This window comes from Cuculus canorus, chromosome 25 (assembly GCF_017976375.1).
Source record: "Cuculus canorus isolate bCucCan1 chromosome 25, bCucCan1.pri, whole genome shotgun sequence".
NCBI lineage: Eukaryota > Metazoa > Chordata > Aves > Cuculiformes > Cuculidae > Cuculus > Cuculus canorus.
In genome coordinates, this window is record NC_071425.1 from 2660909 (window position 1) to 2685145 (window position 24237).

The 24237-nt window shown below is 47.2% G+C and overlaps 2 protein-coding genes across 6 annotated transcripts; both read right to left on the reverse strand.

Moving 5' to 3' along the window:
- Positions 1-2881: 2881 nt before the first annotated feature.
- LOC104054419 (keratin, type I cytoskeletal 19) lies at positions 2882-9862 on the reverse strand. Of its 5 annotated transcripts, XM_054088239.1 has the most exons (10): positions 9160-9862; positions 8484-8566; positions 7751-7907; positions 7274-7435; positions 6841-6966; positions 6409-6635; positions 4904-5208; positions 4508-4609; positions 4124-4187; positions 2882-3222 (listed from the first exon to the last, which is right to left on the reverse strand). In XM_054088239.1, the coding sequence occupies exons 1-9, from the start codon at positions 9781-9783 to the stop codon at positions 4141-4143; spliced, it is 1833 nt and encodes a 610-aa protein (XP_053944214.1). In that variant the 5' UTR covers positions 9784-9862; the 3' UTR covers positions 2882-3222; positions 4124-4140. The 5 variants fall into 5 exon arrangements, with proteins under 5 accessions (XP_053944214.1, XP_053944216.1, XP_053944215.1 ...); XM_054088241.1 differs by lacking the exon at positions 4124-4187 and having other exon boundaries at positions 2882-3219; XM_054088240.1 differs by lacking the exon at positions 4124-4187.
- An 8830-nt stretch (positions 9863-18692) lies between these two features.
- On the reverse strand, positions 18693-23921 carry LOC104054496 (keratin, type I cytoskeletal 13). Its single transcript, XM_009555493.2, is given in 9 exon segments — positions 18693-19003; positions 19570-19688; positions 20163-20182; positions 20184-20389; positions 20559-20684; positions 21101-21262; positions 21660-21816; positions 22339-22421; positions 23356-23921. Coding segments are annotated over 9 exon segments (1365 nt in total). The 5' UTR covers positions 23845-23921; the 3' UTR covers positions 18693-19000.
- Positions 23922-24237: the final 316 nt, after the last annotated feature.

The window sequence follows — 24237 nt, forward strand, 5'->3', positions numbered from 1 at the left end:
TCTTTCACATAAGTTTTTTTGCATCACTGTTATGGTTAAAAGCCTGTTCTCTCAGTAACCAAATGCCTGTGATAACCAGGATGCAGATTTTGTATAGACAAAATGGAAATAGCAAAGAATACTTAAATTGGCATTTTTTTTCCAGGGTATGGTAAGAAACCATCTAAATTCAGTCTTCTTTTTGACTGTAATGAGCACTGACACCATGATTTTTTCAGTTTATTGGTGGTTTGTGTTTATTCTGTCACCTCTTGCAATGTTTAGCAAATAAACTTTATTGTGAATCTGATTCCCATTACAGACACGGAGTCATCCTGTGCAAGGAACATTATAAACACAGCTGGTTAAGAAAGGTACATGTTTTAGGTAGGGAAGAAGCCAGTACAATTGGTGCTGAGTAGTTCAAGTAGTGACAGGAATATATTAGTTATCCTAATTGCTCAGAAATTTTTACTGGAATGATTGTAGATAGCATTTAAATCGTAGAATCACTAATTTGGAAAAGACCACTTACATCGTCGAGTCCAACCATTGATAATTGAGTCCAACATTAAATCAGCAGCAGAATTGCATGGCATTGCAAGCCATTGCGTTCTAACATTTACCTGTAGTGCAGAGCTGGTTCCTCGGATCCCGTACTGAGCTGCTTCACTCCCACCTGGATTCTCCTTCCCACCCTTTTAGTTCACTGACCTTCATTCTGCTTTGCTCTCACAAGCATTTGTGTCAGTGCAGTTCCCTCTGTGGGGTCAGATGTGCGTGTGCCAGATAGACAACTGGCAGGAAAAACACTAGGAGCGCGTTATATGTTTGGGAAGAAGTAGAGGATGAAGGAGGGTGAGGTAATAGTGGTCCTGAGCTCTGCTAGGATGGAGCAGAGCAGCACGGGCTGCTCCAGCACAGGCTGCTCCTCCCAGCAAGCTGTACCTGACCTCGGAGCAGCCTCCCGGAGCTGCTGTGTGTCCGGGACTGGGTGAGGGTCTGGAAACTACCCTATGAAAGCCTGGACACGGGCGCTTAACAAAGGCATCTTTGAGATGGACTTGGCAGGTTCTTGGAGGAGACGTGAGAAGCAGGAGTGCTGTCCTGGGAGTATTCTGTAATACACCATCACCACCTGCGAGAGGTGTAAACCAGCAGAGCAAACAGAGAAGGCATTAAGGGATAAATACCTAGCATCATTTTTTTTAGCCAGCGATACAGGGACACGCATGGCTTGGTGCTGGGAGGGCTTTAAAAACTAAGTAGGTGATTTTGCAATAAGAGGGAGAGGAGGGGTTCCTTGCAAACGAAACCAGCGCTGCCTCTTCGCGTGCCAGATCTGGCGTACCGGTGCCTGTAGAGGAGTGAACAGTCCCTCAGGAACCCCTTCTTAGTTCCCCCAGCCCCACAGAGATGCTGGTCAGAAAAAAAAGTTTCCTTCTTATCTTTTTTCTCTTTTCCAATACTGATCGCATTGGCTGCCAGCCTGGTGTAAGGCAACACGGTGAATCACTGGCACAGAGCTCCTGGGACTTGGGCGTTCAGGATTCCCATTCCCACGGTCTCCCACTCAGCCTGGTTTCTCAACTCTCTCCAGCAGGCGATGCCTCCTGCAGAGTGAAAAACAAAGCGCACGACACTAAAACTGAAAGAGAAGAACGTGCAGCAGAGATGCTGCTGTCAGGTTTCCTTTGCATCTAAGGAGCTGAGTCGAGAAGCGTGAGGGAAAAAGGATGTGTTAATCACAGAATCACAGAATCACAAGGTTGGAAAGGACCCATTGGATCATCGAGTCCAACCATTCCTAACGCTCCCTAAACCATGTCCCTGAGCACTTCGTTAATGAACAGGAGTGCCACGAGAAGCCCTTGGAATTGCTTCCAAGCACAATTCCCCATAGGAATTTGCGACACCTCTGCCCAGAGCTGTTCAGCTTGCACAGACCCCGCACCTGATCATCTCCAACAGAAGTGGAAGGTGCCATCAAGGCCACAGCACAGGGAGTGAGGGAACCTACTGACCACTTGGTGCCCATCCGGGCTATAAAGGAGGGAACGTGGATATGGTAAAACAAAGGGGGAAAGGCCTATCTCCATCCTTTAGCACACTGGCAGCCTCCCCTCTGTGAGCAGTCCCTCTGCTGTATGATCTGCAGGCAACCCTTACAGTTGGTTTGGGCATCTTTTGTCTTTGGTGTCTTCTTTTTCCTCTCAACCTACTAACAGGTTTTGTAAAATCTTGTCCTAGATTGGAAGAATTTGCCAGTCGTCTGGGTGAAGTGCATACCCGTCCGTACTTAAACACGAGAAATGCCCCGAAGTGGAAATACATGGAAGACACCAGGTGTTGTACAGCTGGCGTAGTTATAATCAGTAAAACCAGCCTGGGAATTCCTTCTTCTGTAAGGCCATGTGTGTGCAACGGGGACTGCACTCCAGCTTTATGGATTTATTTCTGAAAGAGTTGAGATTGCTCAGCCAGGAGAAGAGAAGGATCTGGGGAGACCTCAGAGCAGCGTCCGGGACTGAAAGGGTCTCCAGGAAAGCTGGGGAGGCACTCTTGATCAAGGAGTGCAGGGATAGGATGAGGGGGAATGGGTTTCAGCAGAAAGAGGGGAGACTGAGATGAGATATCAGGAAGAAATATTTCCCTGTGAGGGTGGGGAGGCTCTGGAACAGGTTGCCCAGAGCAGTGGTGGCTGCCCCATCCCTGAAGGGGTTCCAGGCCAGGTTGGATGGGGCTTGGAGCAACCGGATCCAGTGGAAGGTGTCCCTGTAAGCTTTGGGATCTTGCTCATAACCTAACAGGTTATCATGTATTGCAAAGGTAGGGCTTGATATTTGTTTGATTTTCAACCAACAACATCTGCTGAAGGAAGGAACTTGACACCAGACACGGCTTTCTGCTTGCATCAGAGAAGCACAGATTTATTAGTATTTAATTTTTTAGGGTTGATTTTTTCTATTGTTTTCACAAGAATACCAATCACGGCAGAGATTAACTTAGGAAACAGCAATCAAGAGCAGAAATTCAGGAGGAAGCAACAGGGCCATCCAGAGAGTTCTGACGAGCCCTGAAGTGAACAGTGTTGAGTAAGTCGAACAAGCATTTGCTCTCGCTCTTTGCAGAGGCAGGATCGGACACGCTCAGGGTATTCTCATCCAAAGGTCCACTGGGAAGGTGCCGTGGTAGAAGATGCTGGTTTCACCAGTCAGTCCTCAGACCTTCTGAAACTCCCTGCTGAAAGATGAAGGGAAGCGAGAGTTTCTGTAAAGAAGCATTATCTTGTCCGTTAAGGAGGCCTAAGGGAAAGCTGAGGAGGAGCTCTTTATCAGGGAGTGCAGGGTCAGCATGAGGGGGAATGGTTTTCAGCCAAAAGAGGGGAGATTGAGATGAGATATCAGGAAGAAATGTTTCCCTGTGAGGGTGGGGAGGCCCTGGCCCAGGTTGCCCAGAGCAGTGGTGGCTGCCCCATCCCTGGAGGGGTTCAAGGCCAGGTTGGATGGGGCTTGGAGCAACCGGATCCAGTGGGAGGTGTCCCTGCCCATGGCAGGAGGTTGGAACTATGGGCTTTGAGGTCCCTTCCAACCCCATCTATGATTCTATAATTCAGCACTTTAATCTTTTTGTTACTTCATAATCATCGACTGGGCAGTTTTCAGTGAATCAGAGTTTTTACTCCACTCTGGAAAGGTCAGAACAGTGTCAGACTTCATATTTGTACAAGTAAGTGTGTTTGCCACTCTATCATATTAAATACGTAGACCTGCTTCTGTTCTCAATGGAGTAAATTTAAATCACTCTTTAAATGCAACGTGACTGGAGCAGAAGGAATCGAATAGAGATGAACTTAGAGCCTATATTTATGTGTGCCTGGTTTTTACAACAAATTTTAAACATTATAGTAGGATGACACATGTTTCAGTCTTGCCCACCAACACGGAGCACACAGGACTGCTGCAAACCATGTTTGATCAAAGCAGCCCCTTTTTACAGAGCAGTTTGCACAACCTATTCATTTTTAAAGACGATATCTCATCTGCACCCAATCTTGCCAAGAAATCTTACTCTTACACAAAAGCCTTCTCCTTTCACTGCCTTTGTTCTCAGCACCGAGAGAGTCTGTGTAGAGCATCCTTACTTTCTGTTTTAATGGCTTCAGGCCTTTTGGTCTGTGGCCAGTGCGTTCATGCCCATCCGCCAGTCTGAGAGGGAAACAGCAGATCTGTGAGATAGGCTCCCTTTTTAATCAAGATTGATATCCTTGTTACTTCCTTGGTGAGAAGGAATAAATAGAAGCCTCAAAGCATCCTGACCCAGTGGGAGGTGTCCCTGCCCATGGCAGGGGGGTTGGAACTGGATGGCCTTTAAGGTCCCTTCCAACCCAAACTATTCCATGATTCTGTGATTATTTATTTTTTTAAATCAGAAGCGGAACAGAATCTTTCTAAAAATGATAACGTCCTGCTCATTTTCCCCATTTTCAGGCATTTCTTTGAGGTGCTGTCAGGACCGGGAGCCTTACCCGATCTCATCATTTTTATGGCTTCAGACACCTCCTCCATTGTTGCTCCTCTTTCCAATGTTTTATTCCCTTCCAGGCAGAGCTTCATGTTTTCACCACCTCCTGGAATCACAGCCATGAAATCAGACATGGAAAAGACCTTTTGGTCACTCCCCATCTTTTGCTACTTCAGGATTTTGCAGCTAAAACGCTTTTAATTTTAAACGCCATGAGGGTTCCAACTATTTTACCCTCCTTTAAAGATTTTGCCCCCTTCACACCAGGCAGAGTGGGGAAAACACGACCAGGGTAAACAGCAAAAATATTTGCAAAGAAGGAAGGAAGGTGTCATATCCTTTCCTGCTATTCAGATAAAAAACTTAATGGAAGGCTGTACTCTTTTGTACCAGTTTTTACCTTGGCTTTCACAAGAGTGGTCAGGCTGGGAGTGAGAAGATGAAGAGCGGAAGAGACAGGATTTCTCCCCTCCTCCTCCACCACTGCCGCATCCTCCACCTGAGGATTTCCCACAGCTTCCACCTCCTGTTTTTCCTCCACTCCCTCCTCCTCCACTTCCAGAGGAGGAAGATCTTCCATAGGATCCTCCATGGCTTCCTCCACCTGAGGACCTGCTAGTTTCTCCTCCACTACTTCCTCTTGCAGAAGGCCAGATGCTTCCTGCATGACTTCCTCCTCCTGAAGATCCACCACCCTGTGTGATGCTGTAAAGAGGAAAGGAAAATTTATAGCAACACGACCAGTGCATGGTTTAACCGCAGTTGACAACTGAGACCCATGCGGCCACTCGCTGCCCTCCCTGCCCACGGTGGGATGGAGTGGAGAAAGGGGAAAAAAGTAAAACTTACGGGTTGAGATAAAGACAGTTTAACAGGGCAGCAAAAGCAAGTGACAACAACAATAATGATAATAGTAATAACAGACTACACAAAACAAATGTTGCATCGTGCAGTTGCTCACCACCCAGCGACTGATGCCCAGCCCTGAGCAGTAATTGCTGGCCCCTGGCCAACTCCCCTAGTTTCTATCCTGAGTACGGTGGTGTATAGTGAGGAATATCCCTTTGGCCAGTTTGGATCATCTGTCCTAGCCGTGTCCCATCCCAGTTTCTCCTGCACCTCCTGCCCTCCTGCTGGATGAGAGGCTGCAAAGTCCTTGACAGCTCAGCACCAACTGAAAACATCAGTGGGTTCTCAGCATAATTTTCATCCCATATCCACAAAACAGCAGTACAGCCGCTACTGGAAAGGCAATTAACTCTATCCCAGCCAAAACCAGGACACCAGTGTCTGGCATCCTATTGGCTGCATCCAGAACACCTTCTGACTCCCTCTGAGCTCCTCATATAACTCAAAAAGTACTATTGTGTGAAACATATCTAAGGAACTGGTTTTAAACCATCCTAAACTTAAACCACCGTAAATTAGCTGATCCGCACAGAAGAAGGAAAAGAAAGCTAATGAATGGGTTTAGGTGTCTTTCAAAATATGTACTGGTTTTAAACCATCCTAAACTTGGTTTAAAACCATCCTGAACTTAAACCACCACAAATTAACTGATCCACACAGAAGGAAAAGAAAGATAATGAATGGGTTTAGGTGTCTTTCAAAATATGTACCCTATGTATTTTTGATGGCACTGTACTGTACTTCCTGATGGCACTCAGAAGAAATAGTGTTATATTTCTAAATACTCTTCTAAATGTTTTTGTCTAGTTCATAACAAGTACAGCACCACACAGCTTTGTGCACTGCGAGCTCAGATTTAGCTTCCCTAAGAATTCCTGTGATTGTAGTAAACGGGGTGATGATGAATCAATTGCTGTGGTTCCTACTATAAATATTGCTACTCTCCTCCTCCCCTGATCGCACTGATGGCTTGTTGGTTAATCTGCGTGTACATACTGAATATTATGCTGCCCTTCCTCAAGCAGAGCCCGGTACTGAGCGATCTCCTGTTCCAGGCGGGTCTTGATGCCCAGGAGCATCTTGTACTCCTGGTTCTGGCTCTCCATCTCGCAGCGGATGCTGGCCAGCTCTTCCTCCAAGGGGCTGATCATGGACTGGATCTGCTGCAGCTGCATGTTGTAGCGACGTTCCGTGTCTTCTAGGTTGGATTGCATAGACTGTAACTGAGAATGAAAGAAAAAATACAGTGTTTATGGGAATGTGGCAGGATTAGATCATTTTTATGCCCCAAATGAGAAAAATCTTTCAGGGTGTCAGATAAGCTGAGTGTCTTCATTAAATGGAGTGCTGGTTATGGCTGGTCTTCTGTCATTCCAGCAACTCAAATGTTCTTTGCGTGTTTGAGGATCAGAAGGAATCGTTACCTACCATGCTGAGCTGCGACTGCAGCTCAATCTCCAGGCTCTGATAGTCCCGTCTCAGCTCAGAGATCTGTCGGTTGCTTGATTCCACTTCCTGGCCGCTTGACTGGACCTGTTGGCTCACTTCCTCCATCTGAACAGGTAATAAAGAGAATTGGAGGCTTTGAGTTTCACTGACAGTGTCAGTAATGGGAGATTCTCATGGGAGCATCTGGCGACACGAGCTGAAGCAGAGGGTACGGGGGCTGCTTAAGCTTCCTCACAGGGCTCAGCCAGTGCAGCTTTGTGATTTCCCTTATTTAATCAAAGGGATTCTACCATTATATCTTAAAAGCAAAAGCTGTTGTTGTTCAAAGTGCTATTCATCTACAGGCAATTCTTACCAACAGTGGATGCTCTTTTTCCTTTGTAATGTGATGATTTGTATCTTAACCACTCACCTTGCTCTCGTACCACCTTTCAACCTCTTCACGGTTCTTCTTAATAATATTTTCATATTCTTTTCTCATATCATTTAGTGTTTTCAGCAGATCCTCCCCTGGAGCAGCGTTCACCTCCACGTTCACGTCACCACTTGACTGGGTTTGCAGCGATTTCATCTCCTGCAGAGAGAACCCAGGACCAAGACAAAGAAAAATGCTGAAATTACTTTGTGAAAGAGTTTTAAAGTCAGTTAATTTGTTCTGATGCCATAAACCCTCCTGGATCTTTTCAACGATGTATATATGTACATCATATTTTCCCTTGTTGCAATTATTTGGCTTTGACTTCCCGTCATTGCCAATCTGTCACTCATTAGCAGAGCAAGGAAGACTATTTAGTGCTGAGCGTGTTCCCTGTGATACCTCCCCACATTTCTGATACTGGAAGAGGTCTTGTTTCCCTCTGCAGATTCATGTGAAGGAGCTGGCTCTGACCTCCTCGTGGGTCTTCTTGATGTCAATCAACTCCTCCTTCAGAGACTCAAATTGCATTTCCAGGTCAGACCTGTTCAGAGTCAGGTTATCCAGCAAGGGTCGCAGGCTGTTAATGTCGGCCTCCACATTCTGCCGGAGCCCACATTCCATCTCGTACCTGTGCCGAGGACAGAGCAGAGAGGTCAGCCCTGCTTTGGGTTCTCAGCCCTTCTGGTGAACTTTAGTTATGAAAAGTTCACATACTCCACGCTCTCCACATCTGCTTTTGTTTCTGTGCTTTGTAGCACAAAGCATCTCTCAACCAGCAGAATTATTATATCAGCAGCCACTACTTAAAGTTTAATATTCATATTAAACTGTAATATTAAAATGTATTATCTGGTCTTTGTCTCTTTTTAGAGTCAGACTTCTACTGAGTCTGTAGAATCAGCGCAGCTTTCATCTCTATTTCATCTGACTTGGAGTGAGAAGAAAAACACTGTTTTTCTTGCCTTAAAAATAAAGCTTTAGTTGAGCTTTGCCTCCCAGCCATAAGGAGAATTCTCATGAAAGTCATCGTAAAAATAATGAAGACATTTAAACATTACAGGTTATTTCAGTGGTGCTGCCATGGAACTGGAGGAGCCCCGGTCTCCACAGTTTGGTACTTGTTTATGGAATGAGTTTACGAAAGGAAGTTGAGGAAAAGAAAAGAGAGGAATTCAATGCCTGGAAAAGAGAAATATATATTTACTTTATCCTGAAGTCTTCCGCGGTCATCCTTGTGTTATCCACGTCCAGAAGTATCTTGTTGGTTTCCACAGTTGCAGTCACAATCTAGACGAGAAGATGATATGCTGAAGAACATTTTCCCTGTTCTGTCATGTTTGCACGAGGGACAGAAATATGAATGTGATCTTGTCATAATTCCCAGGTCTCTGAGGGTAACAGCATTCCCTTCATACAGAGGCCTGGGAAGGTCATCTGCAGTGCAAAGCAGAGAGGTACCTGTGTGAAAATAGCATCAGAACAGCAAAAACTGGTTTGTGAGTCCTGTCAAGTCCTCCTTGGTGTCACTGCCATAGCTCTGTCTCATCTCCCATGCCCATGGGCCACGGGCTGCACTCAAATGTCAAACATGCACATCCCAGAGGGTTGTTACCATTTTCCCTATGCTCTGAAATCCACTACAGACATTCCAAGGATCTGCAGTCGCTGCCAACATATGATCTGTGTTGTACGGGATGTGCATTGTTTCTCCACCTCCAGCTGGAGACAGTTGGACTCATGCACAGGAGGCAGAATTTCAAGTGCAAGAGACACTGTGAGAGAAACTCTCAGGGAGTTTAGAAGTATCCATGCCTCAAATGTTTTACTTAATTACAAAAAGTCAATCAATACTTCAGTTTCTCTGACAAAGAACATCCTACCTGATTTTGAAGGTCTTCGATTGTTCCGTAATAGTGGCTGTAGTCCTTTGCGCCAGAAGGACCTTGCTTCTGGTACCACTCCCTGATTAACTGTTCAAGATGAGCATTTTCTCTTTCCAAATTTTTGACCGCATTCAGGTAAGAAGCCAGGCGATCATTGAGGCCTTGCATGGCCAGCTTTTCATTGTTGGAGAGAATTCCCGCATTCCCTCCAGGAAAGCCACCACTGAAACCACCACCACCACCAAACATCCCTCCATAACCCCCACCAAAACCTCCTCCCATGCTGCCACTGCCCATTCCTCCTCCAGAACCACCACCACTCATTCCCCCTCCGTAATAACCACCACTCATTCCACCTCCGCAATGACCACCACTCATTCCACCTCCACAACTAGTGCTGCTCATTCCTCCTCCAAAACTACTGTGCCTCATCTTTCCATAGCTACCACCACCACAGCTGCTCCTGGAACTTCCTCCTCCACAACTGCCACCCGAAATCCTGCTGCCACCACTTGAAGTGATTCTTCTTGAGGAGGCACAGAAATGCGTGCTGCCTCCTCCACCGCTACCACCTCCACCACGCAGGCAGCTTTTAGAGGTCTGCTTGGAACCGCAGCTCATCGTGGCAGCAGCGAATGATTCAGGTTAAAACTTAAAGCTGATCTTACAGTTGTTCTGGAATCATAGCTCCAAATTCCACCTTGCCTGAGCTGCTTTTATACCTGAGACAGAGGGTGTCACCACCAAAGGGAGTACCTTCTTTCCATGGGCATTACAAGCCATAGTCTTTACGCCAAGTATAATTTGCCAAAGGAGATGTTTGACAGTGTCAGGAAGCTTAGCCCACACTCAGAGTGTTCACGACCGTTTGTTTATTAACACAAAACATGTAATTTCTGTTGGGTGGCTCTGAATGAGGTAGATCTTCTCTGCGATCTAGTCCACAGTCATCTGAATTAAACTCATCCCACCCACCTCATCCCGCTCACCTCCCTTTCAGCACAACAATAAACTGTCATAATGGGGCAGTAATAAATTCTCTCTCTTTAATGTAATCATCCCTCGTGCTCTTTCTCCTTTCAGACACTTGGCAAGGCATTCCAGCTGATTTTATTATACTGAAGTGATATTTTAATCTGGTTTATGGTTATCTTATGCTCCTTATTTTTCTCATTTATTGCTTTGTGCCTTTTCAACAACTATCTCAGGGTCTGTTCTGTCAGTCTACTGAGCTACTCTCTGACAGCGTTATAGTTCCTCATAAAAACTTAGGAGACACTGGCAAATATCATGAATATCAAATATTATGAATAGCAATTTCTTCCGTACATCTACAATTATGTTTTCTAAATAATTATGAAAAATGCAGTGACAACAACTAGAAAATAGATCCATGTAAGGCTGAGAGGAAGGGAAGTGTGTGGTGTTGTCACAAGGAATAACTCTCCGTGTGCTCAGCTCAAAGGCAGTGACAGGGTGGCTGAGAGCCCTGGGAAGCATCCTGGCTCTGGGCTGGTCTCTCTGGACATATCTGTGAGTAAGAGAGGTAACGCTCTCACTCCTGAGAGCACGTCCGAATCTCAGGCAGGAATGATTTCCCTCCACAGTGCATGTACGTATTGGGAGAATCATTAATTTCCTGGGTTTAGGATCAAGTCAATAAACTGTACATCAAAAATAGTGTTTCTTTTCAGTTTTGTTCTCCATCCATGGTCACAGCATGACCCGAAGTGGGAAATATGTGCTATTTTGCAACTCCTTCTTTGAAGACTGTGTTTTGTATTTGAACGCTGATCCAGTGGGAGGTGTCCCTGCCCATGGTGGGGTGAGTGGAACTGGATGGGCTTTAAGATCCCTTCTAACCCAAACCATTCCATGATTCTAGTTCTATGAGGACTGCATCTTTTTCACAGCAGTGATGTTTCAGCTTAGCATCCATCATCTACGCTCTTACAGCAGCTTGAGCCTCAGCCATTGGAAATGTCTTTCCTGACAGCCCCTTGTGTCCTCCTGCCCAAGCAGACGGTTGTTACCAAAATGCAGTTTGTTTGCTGGCATTCCGTGTGGGCTGAAACACTTATGTGATACCCAGCCTCCCATAGCGAGATGGTTTATTATTCTTTTCTCGCTCAGCCTCTGCAATGTTGGTTGTGGCTAATTTAGAGGTTTGTTTGTTATGGCTTACAGCAACTGTTTGGGGAAACATCTTTTTAGCAACACCCCTCCCAGCCTGCCCACGCAGCATGGCACACCTGAAGTTACATCTTCTGCCAGACTTCATTTCTGAAATCACAGAGGCTGCAAAGGCCTTCCCAGGCTTGGTGAGATTGAAAGGATTTAGGGAGTCTGACATAATTTTAGCTTGTTCCAGTGAAAAATCCCTCTCTCTTAAACACACAAAATACTCTGCTATCCCAACAGCTACTTCGGCTCAGGATACTATCAGGTTTCATTCTGTTTAACTGGTTTCCAGGTGCTGACCTGCTGTTATAAGGACGTGGATGCGTTTCCACGTTGTTCTGTATAATTCTGCAGAAGGTTGAGGTTTGGGCAGATGTTTATTACATCTTTTGTGTGAGGCATTCCTGTCAAGCGGACTGAGCTACACTTCTTCCCCTCACAAAAAGAGCATGTTTGAGTAGTTTGAATGTGAGTGAGGATGCTGTGTGCTACACAGCTTCATGTTTGATATGGGAAAGGAAGAATTAACTCCTTTTTCTTCCCTAGAACTCATGCAGGGAACATACCTCAAGAGTGCAGATTAGCTCCTCAAATCTGAAGGAGCCTGATGTACCTGGAAATGACTGGTTGGGATCAGAGACAGAGCTTACAGAACAAATGGTTCCTGAAAGGAATGTTTCATTTCAAGATTTGCTGTAAGGTGGAAGCTGTTCTACAGGGTGGTTGTTTTCTCTGTGGTTATGTCTTATAGGATTGTCCAGGCACTTGCAAGCACACTGAGCTGATTCAATGAGCTTAGATGATTATTCCAGCAAAATCTAGAGATAAAGCTGCGGGAGAGAACCTGGAGGGCTGGGAAAATCTGAACATGAGTGGGATTTCAACAAGCTGCGCGAGCTGCAAGGAACCCCAATAGCACCTGTGAAATGGGACAGCAAAACATTAGGAAATCTTGGGCTGGTGATGTTTATTGCAGCATGAAGCTCCACAAACACCTCATGGCCCGTCCACCCTACGTTGGCGTGCCCTTTGCCAGGCAAGAGATGGGCATGACTTGGACTCACACCTACCTGGCATCATTCCATGGTGTGATGCTTATAACCAGCTGAGCATCCGAAGTCAGTTCCCTCTCCCTGTGTGCCTCATTGGGCTTCCCAGTGCTGGAAGCGGGCACTGAGCTATCTTCCAGGCTCACTGAGGACGGTTCTTAGTCATGGGCAGGTGAAGGAAGCTGAGAACACTTTAGTTGGTGCAAGAAGCAGGGGCTGAGAGGCAGTTATGGCTGTGTTGGACTCGGTGATCTAATGGTTGGACTCGATGATCTAAGAGGTCTTTTCCACCCTAGTGATTCTATGATTCTGTGCTAAGGAGAGCCCGAACAGTGTGATGAGGCAGGAGTTCTCATTTATCACCCATGTGGGTCTCTTACAGACTCTGTGTTGGGCATCCTCAGCCCGGGTGTTTGCAGGTATTCAAGCAGAGTCTCAGCTGTATTGGTTATGAGTATTAGAACTCTCATGGAGCCTCTTCTGCTTGAGGGACCCCTGAAAGGCTTCTCAGAGAAGCTGTGATCATCTGTGCCTCTCACACTGGTATGAAAAAAGGTGTGAATTGAGCTGCAAGGTGAGACTTGGTTTGAAACAGTTTGGGGTTTCTTGCAGTGGGCAAAAGGAATGGGGAGGGCAGCTGGTGGCCGGGCATCCAGAGCTGAGAGTTTAGTAGCGTTCAGGAGAAGCTGCCCCTGCGCCGTGCCAGCCATGCGCTGGGTCACAGCCAAAACAGGAGCTAGTGGAGCAGGCGGAGGAAGATGCCTGGGGGTGGATGACACCATGGTTGTTTGCAATGAGGCTTCTTCCTTTTTCCTGTGATGGAACTCTCACCAGCTCCTGTCCAGAAGGGGTTGGGGGACTCTTTAAGCCTGAGAGACTCACCCAGTGCTGGCATGAATTCACCCAGTGCACTTTAAATGCCAGAATTCTCATGTGCTCCACAGCCACGCAGTCGAGCATTGGCTGAAGGAAGAGGCTGCGAGAGAATGAAGATGTTTTCCTGGGGTGGGGTGGGTGGCAGCAGGAAGGGGTGAGGCTGGAATGGCCTCTGTGGTGGGCTGGGGTGATGGCATGGGGATGGAGGGGTGCTGAACACACACAAGCTCCTGATGGCTCTCCTGGCCCCACCTTTTCTGCAGTCTGCATTTCCAGCCTCTTTAGACCGATGTATTCAGGAGAAACTGCTGAGGCTGCTGATCGTCTTTGCAGGGTACAACTGGGCTGTCACCCAACTTTTTCTGTGTCCCCCTGGGGAGAAATCCTCTTCTATCCTTCCCACCAGATCTGGTCAGAAAAATTGTATTTGCTATGGTGCTATACAGAGAAAAATTATGGGAGATCTACCTGGGGAAAATGACTCATTTGCATAATTATATGCTATAAACTAACTACCATTATATAATAATTAAGCAATTTCGTTAACACTGGGCCATCCCATAGAACAGTGTTTCTCCACAGTAAAGAAAAAACACTGTCTCTCCAGACTGTGTGAGAGGGAGAACATCCTCCCCTCCTGAGGATGGATGCTGCCCACCCTTTCTTTGAGGTTTGGCCAACAAAGGCTTAGTGTGAAACTCTTCTCCTCTCCGCTAACATTTAAATACTGATAGTTTTTTATCTTATTCTGATAAAAAAATGGATGTTTGAAAACTGAGGAATCTGAGAAAGTTTGGTTCAGGTTAGCTCAATCATGTTCATTGTTTTAATAGTTCATTAACTGAGGGTTCTAAACAAAATAAAAGCAATTCCCACCTAACGATTCCCAATTGTTTACCCTGCAACGAGGACACAATGTGCTTTGGAATCTTTTTCCCCCAATAACTCTACTGGTGCCTGGCAGCGCTTCCATCCAGAAATACATGGGGTTGAAAATATTGTTGGTACCATCTATTTCAAGGGGAAAAGTTTCATTTTCTCTAAGTGCATTTTTGTAACTAGAAATTGTTGCGGCAGACCCTGTGCCCCTTTCCTCTCCCAGCATCAGGATGCTCGGCCCCTGGACTTTACCGTGTTCCCACGGCACTCTGAACCGCTGTCGGAGCCCCTGGTGCCCACTGGAAGCATCCACAAATGTTTTTAGCATTAATGGAGCAGCGATCTTAGAGGGTTTTTCCAACCTTAGTGATTCTATGATCGTTCCCTGCGTGCCAAAACATACTCAGGCTGTCTTTAAGTGAAGGGTTTAAAATACCTGTTTGAAGTGAGAGAGTCCCCACCTCTCCTGCTGTTTTCTGCAAGACAGGGTGTAAGTCTTGGCATCTGCCCACAGGCTGAGATGTGTGCTTACAGGGAATATCCCTGGAATGTGTCCTCTTTGTTGCATCTGGTGGTGCCAGTACAGCACATTTACCCCTCTATCCGTCGCTGGACACTGGGGGGATCCACTGCCTGCTGTGTCGGGGCAGTCAGCAGCGTCAGACCCAGCAAACACTTCTCCTTTAGGAAAAAAATAACTCTTGCATACATTCTACTCAATCTGTTACTCATTCGTTATTGCAGGGACTGATACTGATGAAACAGTAAAGGGCACCTTCAAAAGATCCACCACCCAAAGGAACGATGGTGATTATGATAGGAACAGTAATTAGGTGAGTCAGAGCCCTAAGAGTCTTTCAGAGTACAAACCCTTTGGTCGGGAACATCGACATTTTGGGTCTAACAGCTCCTTGCACAGCTGAGTCTGGGGTCTCAGCTGATGCCACTTCATTGGTGGAACCTTAATTAGCAAAGGGTCATTGTAATGCAATTAGAGCCCTGGGTTTCGCCAGGCTCCTGTCTAATGACAGGATGCAAAAATAGTCCAGTGCTGTTTGAAAAACATAAACAGGTATTGGCAAATTGGTGTGGCAAGTTTCAGCCTGGCGTCATTCCGTGCGCTCACACACAGGAGGACGCGGCTGGGGTCTTCCAGGAGGCAGGGAGGAGGCCTCTGTCACCTCCTGCAGTGGCCACACACACGGAATCCTCTCGTGTCAACCTCACTACGAGTGCAACCCTTAAATATGGGAGAGTGAGCTGGAGCAAGATGTCAGCAATGACAGCTCATTCCGTGTTTCCAGCCAGCAGGATCTCCCCAGCGCACACTGCAAATGCTGCTTCATTTCTTTAGCCAAGGATTTCTATTAGCAGAAGATAAGCCAAGCAGCCAGAGCTGAGACTGCCACCCACCCCTCCTCTGGACACCCTTTGGCACTCACGGTGGGAGCCAAGGGCCCTCTGGAGGGCAGGGAGAGGATGAGGAGGAATGCTTTTCAGCTGAAAGAGGGGAGATTGAGATGAGATCTCAGGAAGAAATGTTTCCCTGTGAGGATGGGGAGGCACAGGTTGCCCAGAGCAGCGGTGGTGCCCCATCCCTGGAGGGGTTCAAGGCCAGGTTGGATGGGGCTTGGAGCAACCGGATCCAGTGGGAGGTGTCCCTGCCTGTGGCAGCGGGTTGGAGCCGGATGGGCTTTGAGGTCCTCTCCAACCCAAACCGTTCCATGATTCTCTGGTCATTAGGGTTTTATATAACAATTTCTGTTGTCTAACAAACAGCAACTCCCGTGCGGCCAAACTTATCTGCATCCCCCAGCCTCTCAGTGAGCTGTAAGCCCCGCTTTATGCAGAGCATCTGATCCTCCCACACTGCCATAAGGTGGGTTCCCATCCTTAGGCAGACAGAACCAGACCAGGAGAGGACTGTGCCAGCCCAGGCCCCTGGGAGCAGCAGCCTGGCAGGCCGGCGTTTCCCTTGGATCTGTGGTTGGGAAGAGCTGACACCTTCTGGAGAAGTCAGGGAATCACCAGGATGCCTGGGTGCGATGCTCACCAGACAAACGCTCCACTCCCAGGTTCTTACACACAAGCAGCAGATGCGTGTCACAATAATTTATATTCCAGCTCTTCCTAAGTCTTTATTGCAAGTCAAACACAGCACTCACGAGGGACTACTGCTCAGGTCTTGGGACAGGCTGGACAGGCTGACTGCTTCTGTGTTTGGTTTCTCTTCCCTCTGAAAATTCCCAAAGCAAACCAGTACACTTCCACGGGTGCTTTGGGTTGGTATTTCCCTCCCTGTGGTGGCAGGAGGGAAATGCCAGTGCTGGTGGCAGCAGAAAGGGAAAACTCAGATGCCAAATTCACAGGGTTTTAGTTTCAGGGAGAAGCCATCTCTTGCTCCGGGCAGGATTTGCTCCACACTGCAGAGCCAAACCCCTGGCTGGAGGAGCAGGAGGAGAAAGGACAGTGGGGGCAGCAGAGACTTTGGCCCATCTGAAGGGTGGCTGGACAGAAGGAAGAATTTCTTCACCATGAGAGAGGTGAGGCCCTGGCCCAGGTTGCCCAGAGCAGTGGTGGCTGCCCCATCCCTGGAGGGGTTCAAGGCCAGGTTGGATGGGGCTTGGAGCAACCGCATCCAGTGGGAGGTGTCCCTGCCCATGGCAGGGGGTGGAACTGGATGGGCTTTGAGGTGCCATCCAACCCAAAAGATTCTATGATTCACAGTGTCCAGTCCTGGGGAAGAGTCCCTGCCGGGGAGGAATGATGGAATCATTAAGGTTGGAAAAGACCTCTAAGATCATCCAGTCCAACCACACGGTGCTGACTAAATCATGTCCCCAAGTGCCACAGCTATATGCATTTTGAACATTTCACCTTATAGTCATAATTATGTTCGAAAATAAATATCTTGCTTGCACCTCCAGGGATGGAAAACCCCACCACCACCCCGGGCAGCCTCTGCCAGTGCTTCACCACTCCGTCAATAAGGAAATCTTTCTCAGTATCCAATCTAACCCTCCCCTGGTGCAATTTGAGGCTGTTTCCTCTCATCTGGCCCGAAGGGGGGCACGGCAGAGCCCCGGGACCCTCCTCCTGCTCTGCCTCTGCCACCCCAGCGCTGCCGCAGCCACACACAGACACACGGAATGGGTTGGGTTGGAAGGGACCTCAAAGCCCATCCAGTTCCAACCCCCTGCCATGGGCAGGGACACCTCCCACTGGATCCGGTTGCTCCAAGCCCCATCCAACCTGGCCTGGAACCCCTCCAGGGATGGGGCAGCCACCACTGCTCTGGGCAACCTGGGCCAGGGCCTCCCCACCCTCACAGGGAAACATTTCTTCCTAAAATCTCATCTCAGTCTCCCCTCTTTCAGCTCAAAACCATTCCCCTTCATCCTCTCCCTGCACTCCCTGATCCAGAGCCCCTCCCCAGCTTTCCTGCAGCCCCTTTCAGTCCTGGAAGCTGCTCTAAGGTCTCCCTGGAGACTTTGTTTTGCGGAATCAAACCCTATAACCCAAAATGAGTTATAAAGCAGGTATGTTTATTTCCAGTGCTGGGGTGCAAGGGGGTTCTCCTCCTAGCTTGCACACCGTATGGCTTAACAAGCAGCTACTTATAGTGTAAAGACATGCATAGGTATAAGCACCTACTACATATTCATACCCTATCCTCGCTTCGTATTATAATTAGATCTGGAAAGTTCACTCCAATCTTGCGCCTGCGTAGTGCCTCCTGATGGTCATGGGCCGGGGTCTTAGGGATGAAGCAGGAAGTCTTTTTTGGGATGAATATATTTCTTTTTGAACTTTGCGCAGACTCAGTCTCCTCTGGCTGTTTTCAAACTCCTGAACGAAATGCAGCAGCTCCCTGCATTCCAATGCCTACTTATCAGTAAACTGCTGCTAGCCAGCTCCTTTGTTATCAACTTCCAAGGTCTTCAAGGCAAACAACACCAAGCTCTAACGAACTCTCCCAGCCCCCCCTTGTCTGCTTTAGCACATCAACTTCTCTGGGCTGAACAACCCCAACTCTCTCAGCCTGTCCTCATAGCAGAGGTGTTCCAGCCCTCGGATCATCGTCATGGCCTCCTCTGGATCTGTTCCAACAGTTTTGTATCCTTCTTATGTTGGGGATTCCAGAACTGGACACAGGACTCCAGATGGGGTCTCACAAGAGCAGAACAGAATAGGAGAATCCCCTCCCTCACCCTGGGGGATTGAGATGAGATTTTAGGAAGAAATATTTTCCTCTGAGGGTGGGGAGGCCGTGGCTCTGGGAGGTGGTCAAGGCCAGATTGGATGGGGCTTTGAGCAACCAGATCCAATGGAAGGTGTCCCTGCCCATTGCAGGGGGTGGAACTGGATGGGTTTTAAGTTCCCTTCAACCCAGATCATTCCCTGATTCTGTGATTCCAACATCACTGAGGCTCCCACTGGCGAAGCAGCTTTGTTCCCAGTGGAGCAGGACCCTGACCAGTTTGGATGACCCTTGTGTGTGGCACAGCACCTGATTTTTTTAAGGAATGCAGCTGCAGACACAGGTTTCTTGATTGCATGAGGCAGAAGCAAAGTTTTATTAGAGAAGTGTTTCACCAGCAGGTACCTCAGTGACCCTGACTAACTCAAGTAACTTCTAGAGGTTACAGCATTACAGAACAGAAGCAGCAGAACAGAAGGCGGTGGCCCAATAGGCCCCGGTAGATACACGGCAAAGCATCGCTGAGTCTTGTCTACTTTCTCTGCATAGAGGTGCGCAGTGAACATCGAGTGCTCTTGTTGTGTCTATGGGTTTCCCTGTATGTCATCTTCTCATCCATTCCTTCCTCCTTAATCACAAATTCTCCTGCAGGTCACTGGAGAAAAAATACAGCAGCGTTATTTGATTGGAACAGAGATAAAATCCTTCAGTTAACAAAAAATGCGATCCCTGTCGTGCCCTTCTTTCACGAATGCACTCTGTGAAATGAGAGCAGTTGGCAGCCAAAGCAGGAAAGCCCAGAAATGCCCTAAATTATTGTTTCAATGGGAACTGGAACTTGTAAAGTTACAGATTTGCTCTTCTTTTCACTCCTTCCAGACTTTTGGTTGTCCTCTTCTTTACTTTGACTTCCAGATCTGTTCTTCATGCCTCGTTTCCCCAGCTTTCTCCCCTTACTCCTGCTACTCCCTCTTGCCCCACTTTGCTTTCTGCTGCCCCGTATTCGCTCGGAGACCTCTTTAAACCTCTTTCCAGTGACACAGTCAGTTCTGCACTCTGGTTGGATCTGTTGTATCAGATCATAGCTGTAGCACGGTAACTCTCGGAGAAGACACCAATAGCATGTCCTAGGACAGTGTGTTGTCTCCATGCCTTATCCCAAAGGAACAAACTGAAACAAACTGTTCTCCCTTTGCGGGAGAACAAACTGTTCCCCCTTACCTTGTATATCTCCGGTCTTGCAGGGTGGGACCTGGGGCTGGCAATGGGAAGTTGAAGTTGTAGTGTAGGTGTGGCTTGTCCTAATGACTCCTCCTCCAGTTCCGATCCCCCCGCCATGACTAGTGGGATAAATTGGGTGAGAGAAATAGGGAATTTTAGAACTTTACATGCTACAAACTCTCTAATTGTGTCTTCATTAGGGGTTCGGGTGATTTACGTAGTGTCTTTTTTGATTTTCAGAGTTGCTTTGTATTTGTGCCCCTTTGGCAAAGAAATGCAATGCAGAATGTTGCAATTAATTCTTGTTATGACAGTTCTCACCCATCTTACTACAGAAAAGAGATGGTTAGGATTACTGATGTAATACTAGTAGTTACAGTGTTGTAACTAGCAGTTAACAGATTTGGTTTCTCAGCTTTGCAGATCCCAAGGCGTGATAGTTCAGGTTTGAATGTTCATCACAGTAAAGTTGCTGATGCGACAACATTTTCATCTCAAAGAAAGTATTAACATGGACTAAAGATTATCTCAGATTCCCAGCCTGTAATACAGATCCTTAATATCTTCATTTATTCATTTAGATATATACTTACATAAGGTCTTGCTGTCCTCCTTCCAACAAGCACCGATAGGTCTGAATCTCCTGCTCCAACCGGCACTTAACGTCCAATAAGGTCTTGTATTCCTGGTTCTGGCACTCTATTTCCGCTCTGATTTCAGCCAATTGCTGCTCCACACACGTGATCTGGTTCTGTAGCTCACCGAGCAGGGTGTTGTACTGACACTCAGTCTCAGCCAGAGAGGATTCCAAATTATTTCTCTGAGACAACCAAAGAAACAACATTCATTTACGTGGCACCATAGTCGTTGTTATTTCCAATGCAAAAATGCAAGAGCTATTCACCGCCTCCATGGAGGTCGATCTGAGGGTTCACGCTAAGGAATCCGGCAGTGATTGTATCGCGGCCGTAGGTAAGCTCACCACCTACCTGGCTGAGCTGAGCTTGGAGATCGATCTCCAGGGCTTGCAATTGGCGTCTCAGTTCGGTAACCTGGTTGTTGCACGTCTCTACCTCCTGCCCGCTTGTAATCACCTCCCGATTCACCTCCTCAATCTGAAAATCACCAATCCAGAATAAAGATCTTCAGAGAACGTCTACAGTGAGTCCCTAGCAAAGGGAAAGTGAGGGGAGCGAGTTCTCTGTGCGCTGGGCGTTAACCGCCAGCTTCAGCTGCTTGTTCTTTTTACAAATGACATTAACCTTGTGGCGATTAAGTCTCTTTAATCCAAACATGGAATATCTGAGTCCCAACAACACACCACGAGGCAATTGTGGCTGTTCCAAATGGGACATAACAAACTGGTCAGACAGGCCCGTGTCTCCTGTGGAACACAGGGTAGAGTGAGTGCTGTTCTTGGGCTTTGCTGTAAAGGTAGAACTGCTTATTGTCTCCATGTCTGTGTTCTGAAATGCTCCTGTGCCCTGAAACGTGCTGTCAGTTTGTTTTGCAGCAGACACGTGTCACTTACCTTGCACTCATACCAATCCTCCACTTCCTTGCGGTTGCGCGCTATCAGGGTTTCATACTGGCATCTCAAATCCTCCAAGATTTGCCTGAGATCCGGTCCAGGGCAGGCATTGACCTCCACACTCACGTCTCCCGTGGATTGTTTTCTCAGACAGTTCATTTCCTGGAAACACAACCCAGGTCAGATGCGTGCTGGCTTTGGGAAGACAGCAGAGAGGAGCAGAGCTTGCTGGCGGAGAGAGCTCTCCCTGCAATGGTGCCTCCCCGCTATAAAGCCCTTGAAGATGGTGCAAGTGTTTTCCCCAACAAATCTCTTGGGTAAATGCTTTTCTTAACCACTCGAGTCAGCGGCAGCTTTCACCCCCTCTGGCATTCCCAACCCCGGCAGCAGCAGCTGCCTCTTGGCCAGAGCTACCGCACACCCAAGATGCAGAAGGCTGATTCCCAGCAGTGTTTGATGGGTAAGGTGTGACCTGACAGTGGTTGAGCTTTACTTTGAAATTTAGAGCCTATTCATGGAGGCACAGCTTGCCACGGTGCTCCCAAAGGCAGGCCCCTACCTCCTCGTGGTTCTTCTTCAGGCAGCAGAGCTCCTCCCGCAGCGACTCCAGCTGTGCCTCCAGGTCAGACCTGCAGAGCGTCAGCTGATCCAGGACTTGGCGCAAGCCATTGATGTCGGCCTCCACGCTCTGGCGAAGGGCCAGCTCCGTCTCGTACCTGGGTTGTGCAAGAAAGCAGAAATTCAGAAGGGTAACATCTCCTTTCCCACCTACCTGCTCCAAACAGGGGTTTGTCGTCTAAGCTGAACGCACCGTACGTTAGATTTCTGCACTGCACTCAATGTCTGTTAAGGGAAAGGGGTTTTTCCTCATCTGTTTTTCTCACGTTCGTGATCTCTGTGCCTGATATCGCTCGTTAAGCTGCATTTCTATTTTGCTGATCCCAATCTCCACTGGTCTATGATGGAAATGCACCGACAATACCACTGAGGACCAGCCCCTCCCGTGTCAGTCCCCAGCCCGCAGCAACAAATGCTGTTGCCACAGCTTTTTTTACCCAAGGTTATTAATTAAGAGAGGTCTGGTGGCCAAGAGCAAGACGTGTTTCATCACCCTGTCCTGCCCTAATGTGGTGGTGCACTGAGACTAGTCTGCATTCTCTGTAATTAGTGCACTGAAGCTCCACGAGTACGGTGTAAAGGAGCAGAGAGGAGGTTCATCCACCCAGAGGAGCACTCACTTCACGCGGAAGTCATCAGCAGCCATCCTGCTGTTATCAATGTCCAGAATGATCTTGTTGTTATCAATGGTTGCGCAGACAATCTGGAAAAGAGCAGACCACGAGACATGTCTCACTTCTCTCTGCTGTCATAGTCTAGAGGTGTATTTACATCGCAGTTAGGTAGTAAGTCTTCCCAATTTCCTTTTTCTGTTACCTTCTTGCCTAAGTAACCTTGTTCCTTGAGCTGAGCAATTGGAGGAGCAACTTTGCTTTCATAACTGACAGTAAAGTAAAGTAAAGTAAAGTAAAGTAAAGTAAAGTAAAGTAAAGTAAAGTAAAGTAAAGTAAAGTAAAGAGATTGACTGTGTAGAGGTTGGGACTTAAAGACTTATGAGATAGGGTTCCCCAGTTTCAAGGTCTAGAGGCAAGCTCTAAAGATGCTTCACCAAGAAATGAACCTAAAGAACCTTCCTTGAGACACCTTCCTTGAGACATTAAGTCTCAGCTGACAGTCAGGCCGGCACGTTCTTGACTTCAAGCTTAAGTCTTTCAACAAAGAGAGTTGGAAGGTATCTTTAAGCCTTAAGATCAGTCATAACTTTCATTGTGGGCGTGTTACTGGCAGACTGTGCCACTGCAGAAATCAACTTTAAATACTTGGCTTTTTCATTTGAGGCAGCATTAGCTGTGTATGCTTTGTGTTTGTTCTATACTTCTCTTTGCTTTGCTCTCCCTACTGCGCTGACACCACTACATTTCCTCAGAGCATGCTCGATAATATTTATAGTTATAATTGTAGAACCAAAACACACAGTAATAGAGCATCCTTTTCCTTTTTAAGAGTATTGTCCCTCCTGTAGTGCTTTGCAGTTTTCATTTGCACCCACATTCAGCAATGTCATAGGGAAGCTTGCTAAAATTTATGGTCGCAAAGACATTTAACACCTAAGTTACCTCTTATGGCTGCAGTAGAATCTAAACACAAATCAGAAATAAGCTTTAGGAAGAGAAGGAACAACTGGAAATGGGGATTACCTGATTCTGAAGGTCCTCAATTTCTTTGTAGTAGCAGCTGTAGTCCCGGGGCTCGCAGGAGAGGCCCTGTGTAGCGTACCACTCCCTGATTCTGCATTCCAGTTCAGCATTCTCCTTCTCCAAGCACTTCACCTTGTCCAGATAGGAAGCCAGGCGGTCGTTGAGATTTTGCATGGTGACCTTCTCATCGCAGGATGAAAGCAAACAGTCGCCACCAAGACCACCAACAACCACACCGCCTCCGAGGCCAAAACCCAGGCCATTGCCATAGCAGTTACCACCTCCATAGCTCCCACCAGCCAAGCTACCAACGCTCAGTCCCCCTCCGTAATTCACTCCACCACAGTAACTCCTTCCAGAAAAACCTCTGCCACTGCCTATCCCATAGGAAGAAATCCGTGGTCCACCACCACCACCAATGATACAGCTGCCACCACTGCTCCTGCCTTTGCTAGACACAGTAATAGTCTCCTTAATGTTGCAACTCATGGCGACAGCAGCTGGAAATGCAAGCAGAAGCCCAAAGCAAGATGCACAGCTTGATATTAAATCAGACTGCGAGTTGTCCGTAGCTGCGAAACTCTATTTATACCTTCCACAGTGGGTGTCACCACTCCTTCTGCTTCCCATGATGCTGGCTACTCTTGCCATTGGTGCCAAGAATAATTTCTCAAAGGGAAGTTTCCTTTCAAGAATCCTGGTTGACAAGGAAGATGCTTTACATGTCTCTGGCTAATTTCAAAAATGCATTAGCAATAATGTTTTATGAATCATCAGCTTTTTGTTTATGATGCAAACTTTACAACATTAAGCCAGGAAAAACACTGTCCTAAATTATATACCAGGAAGAAATCATTAAAGGTTATTGCATCAAAGAGCTCT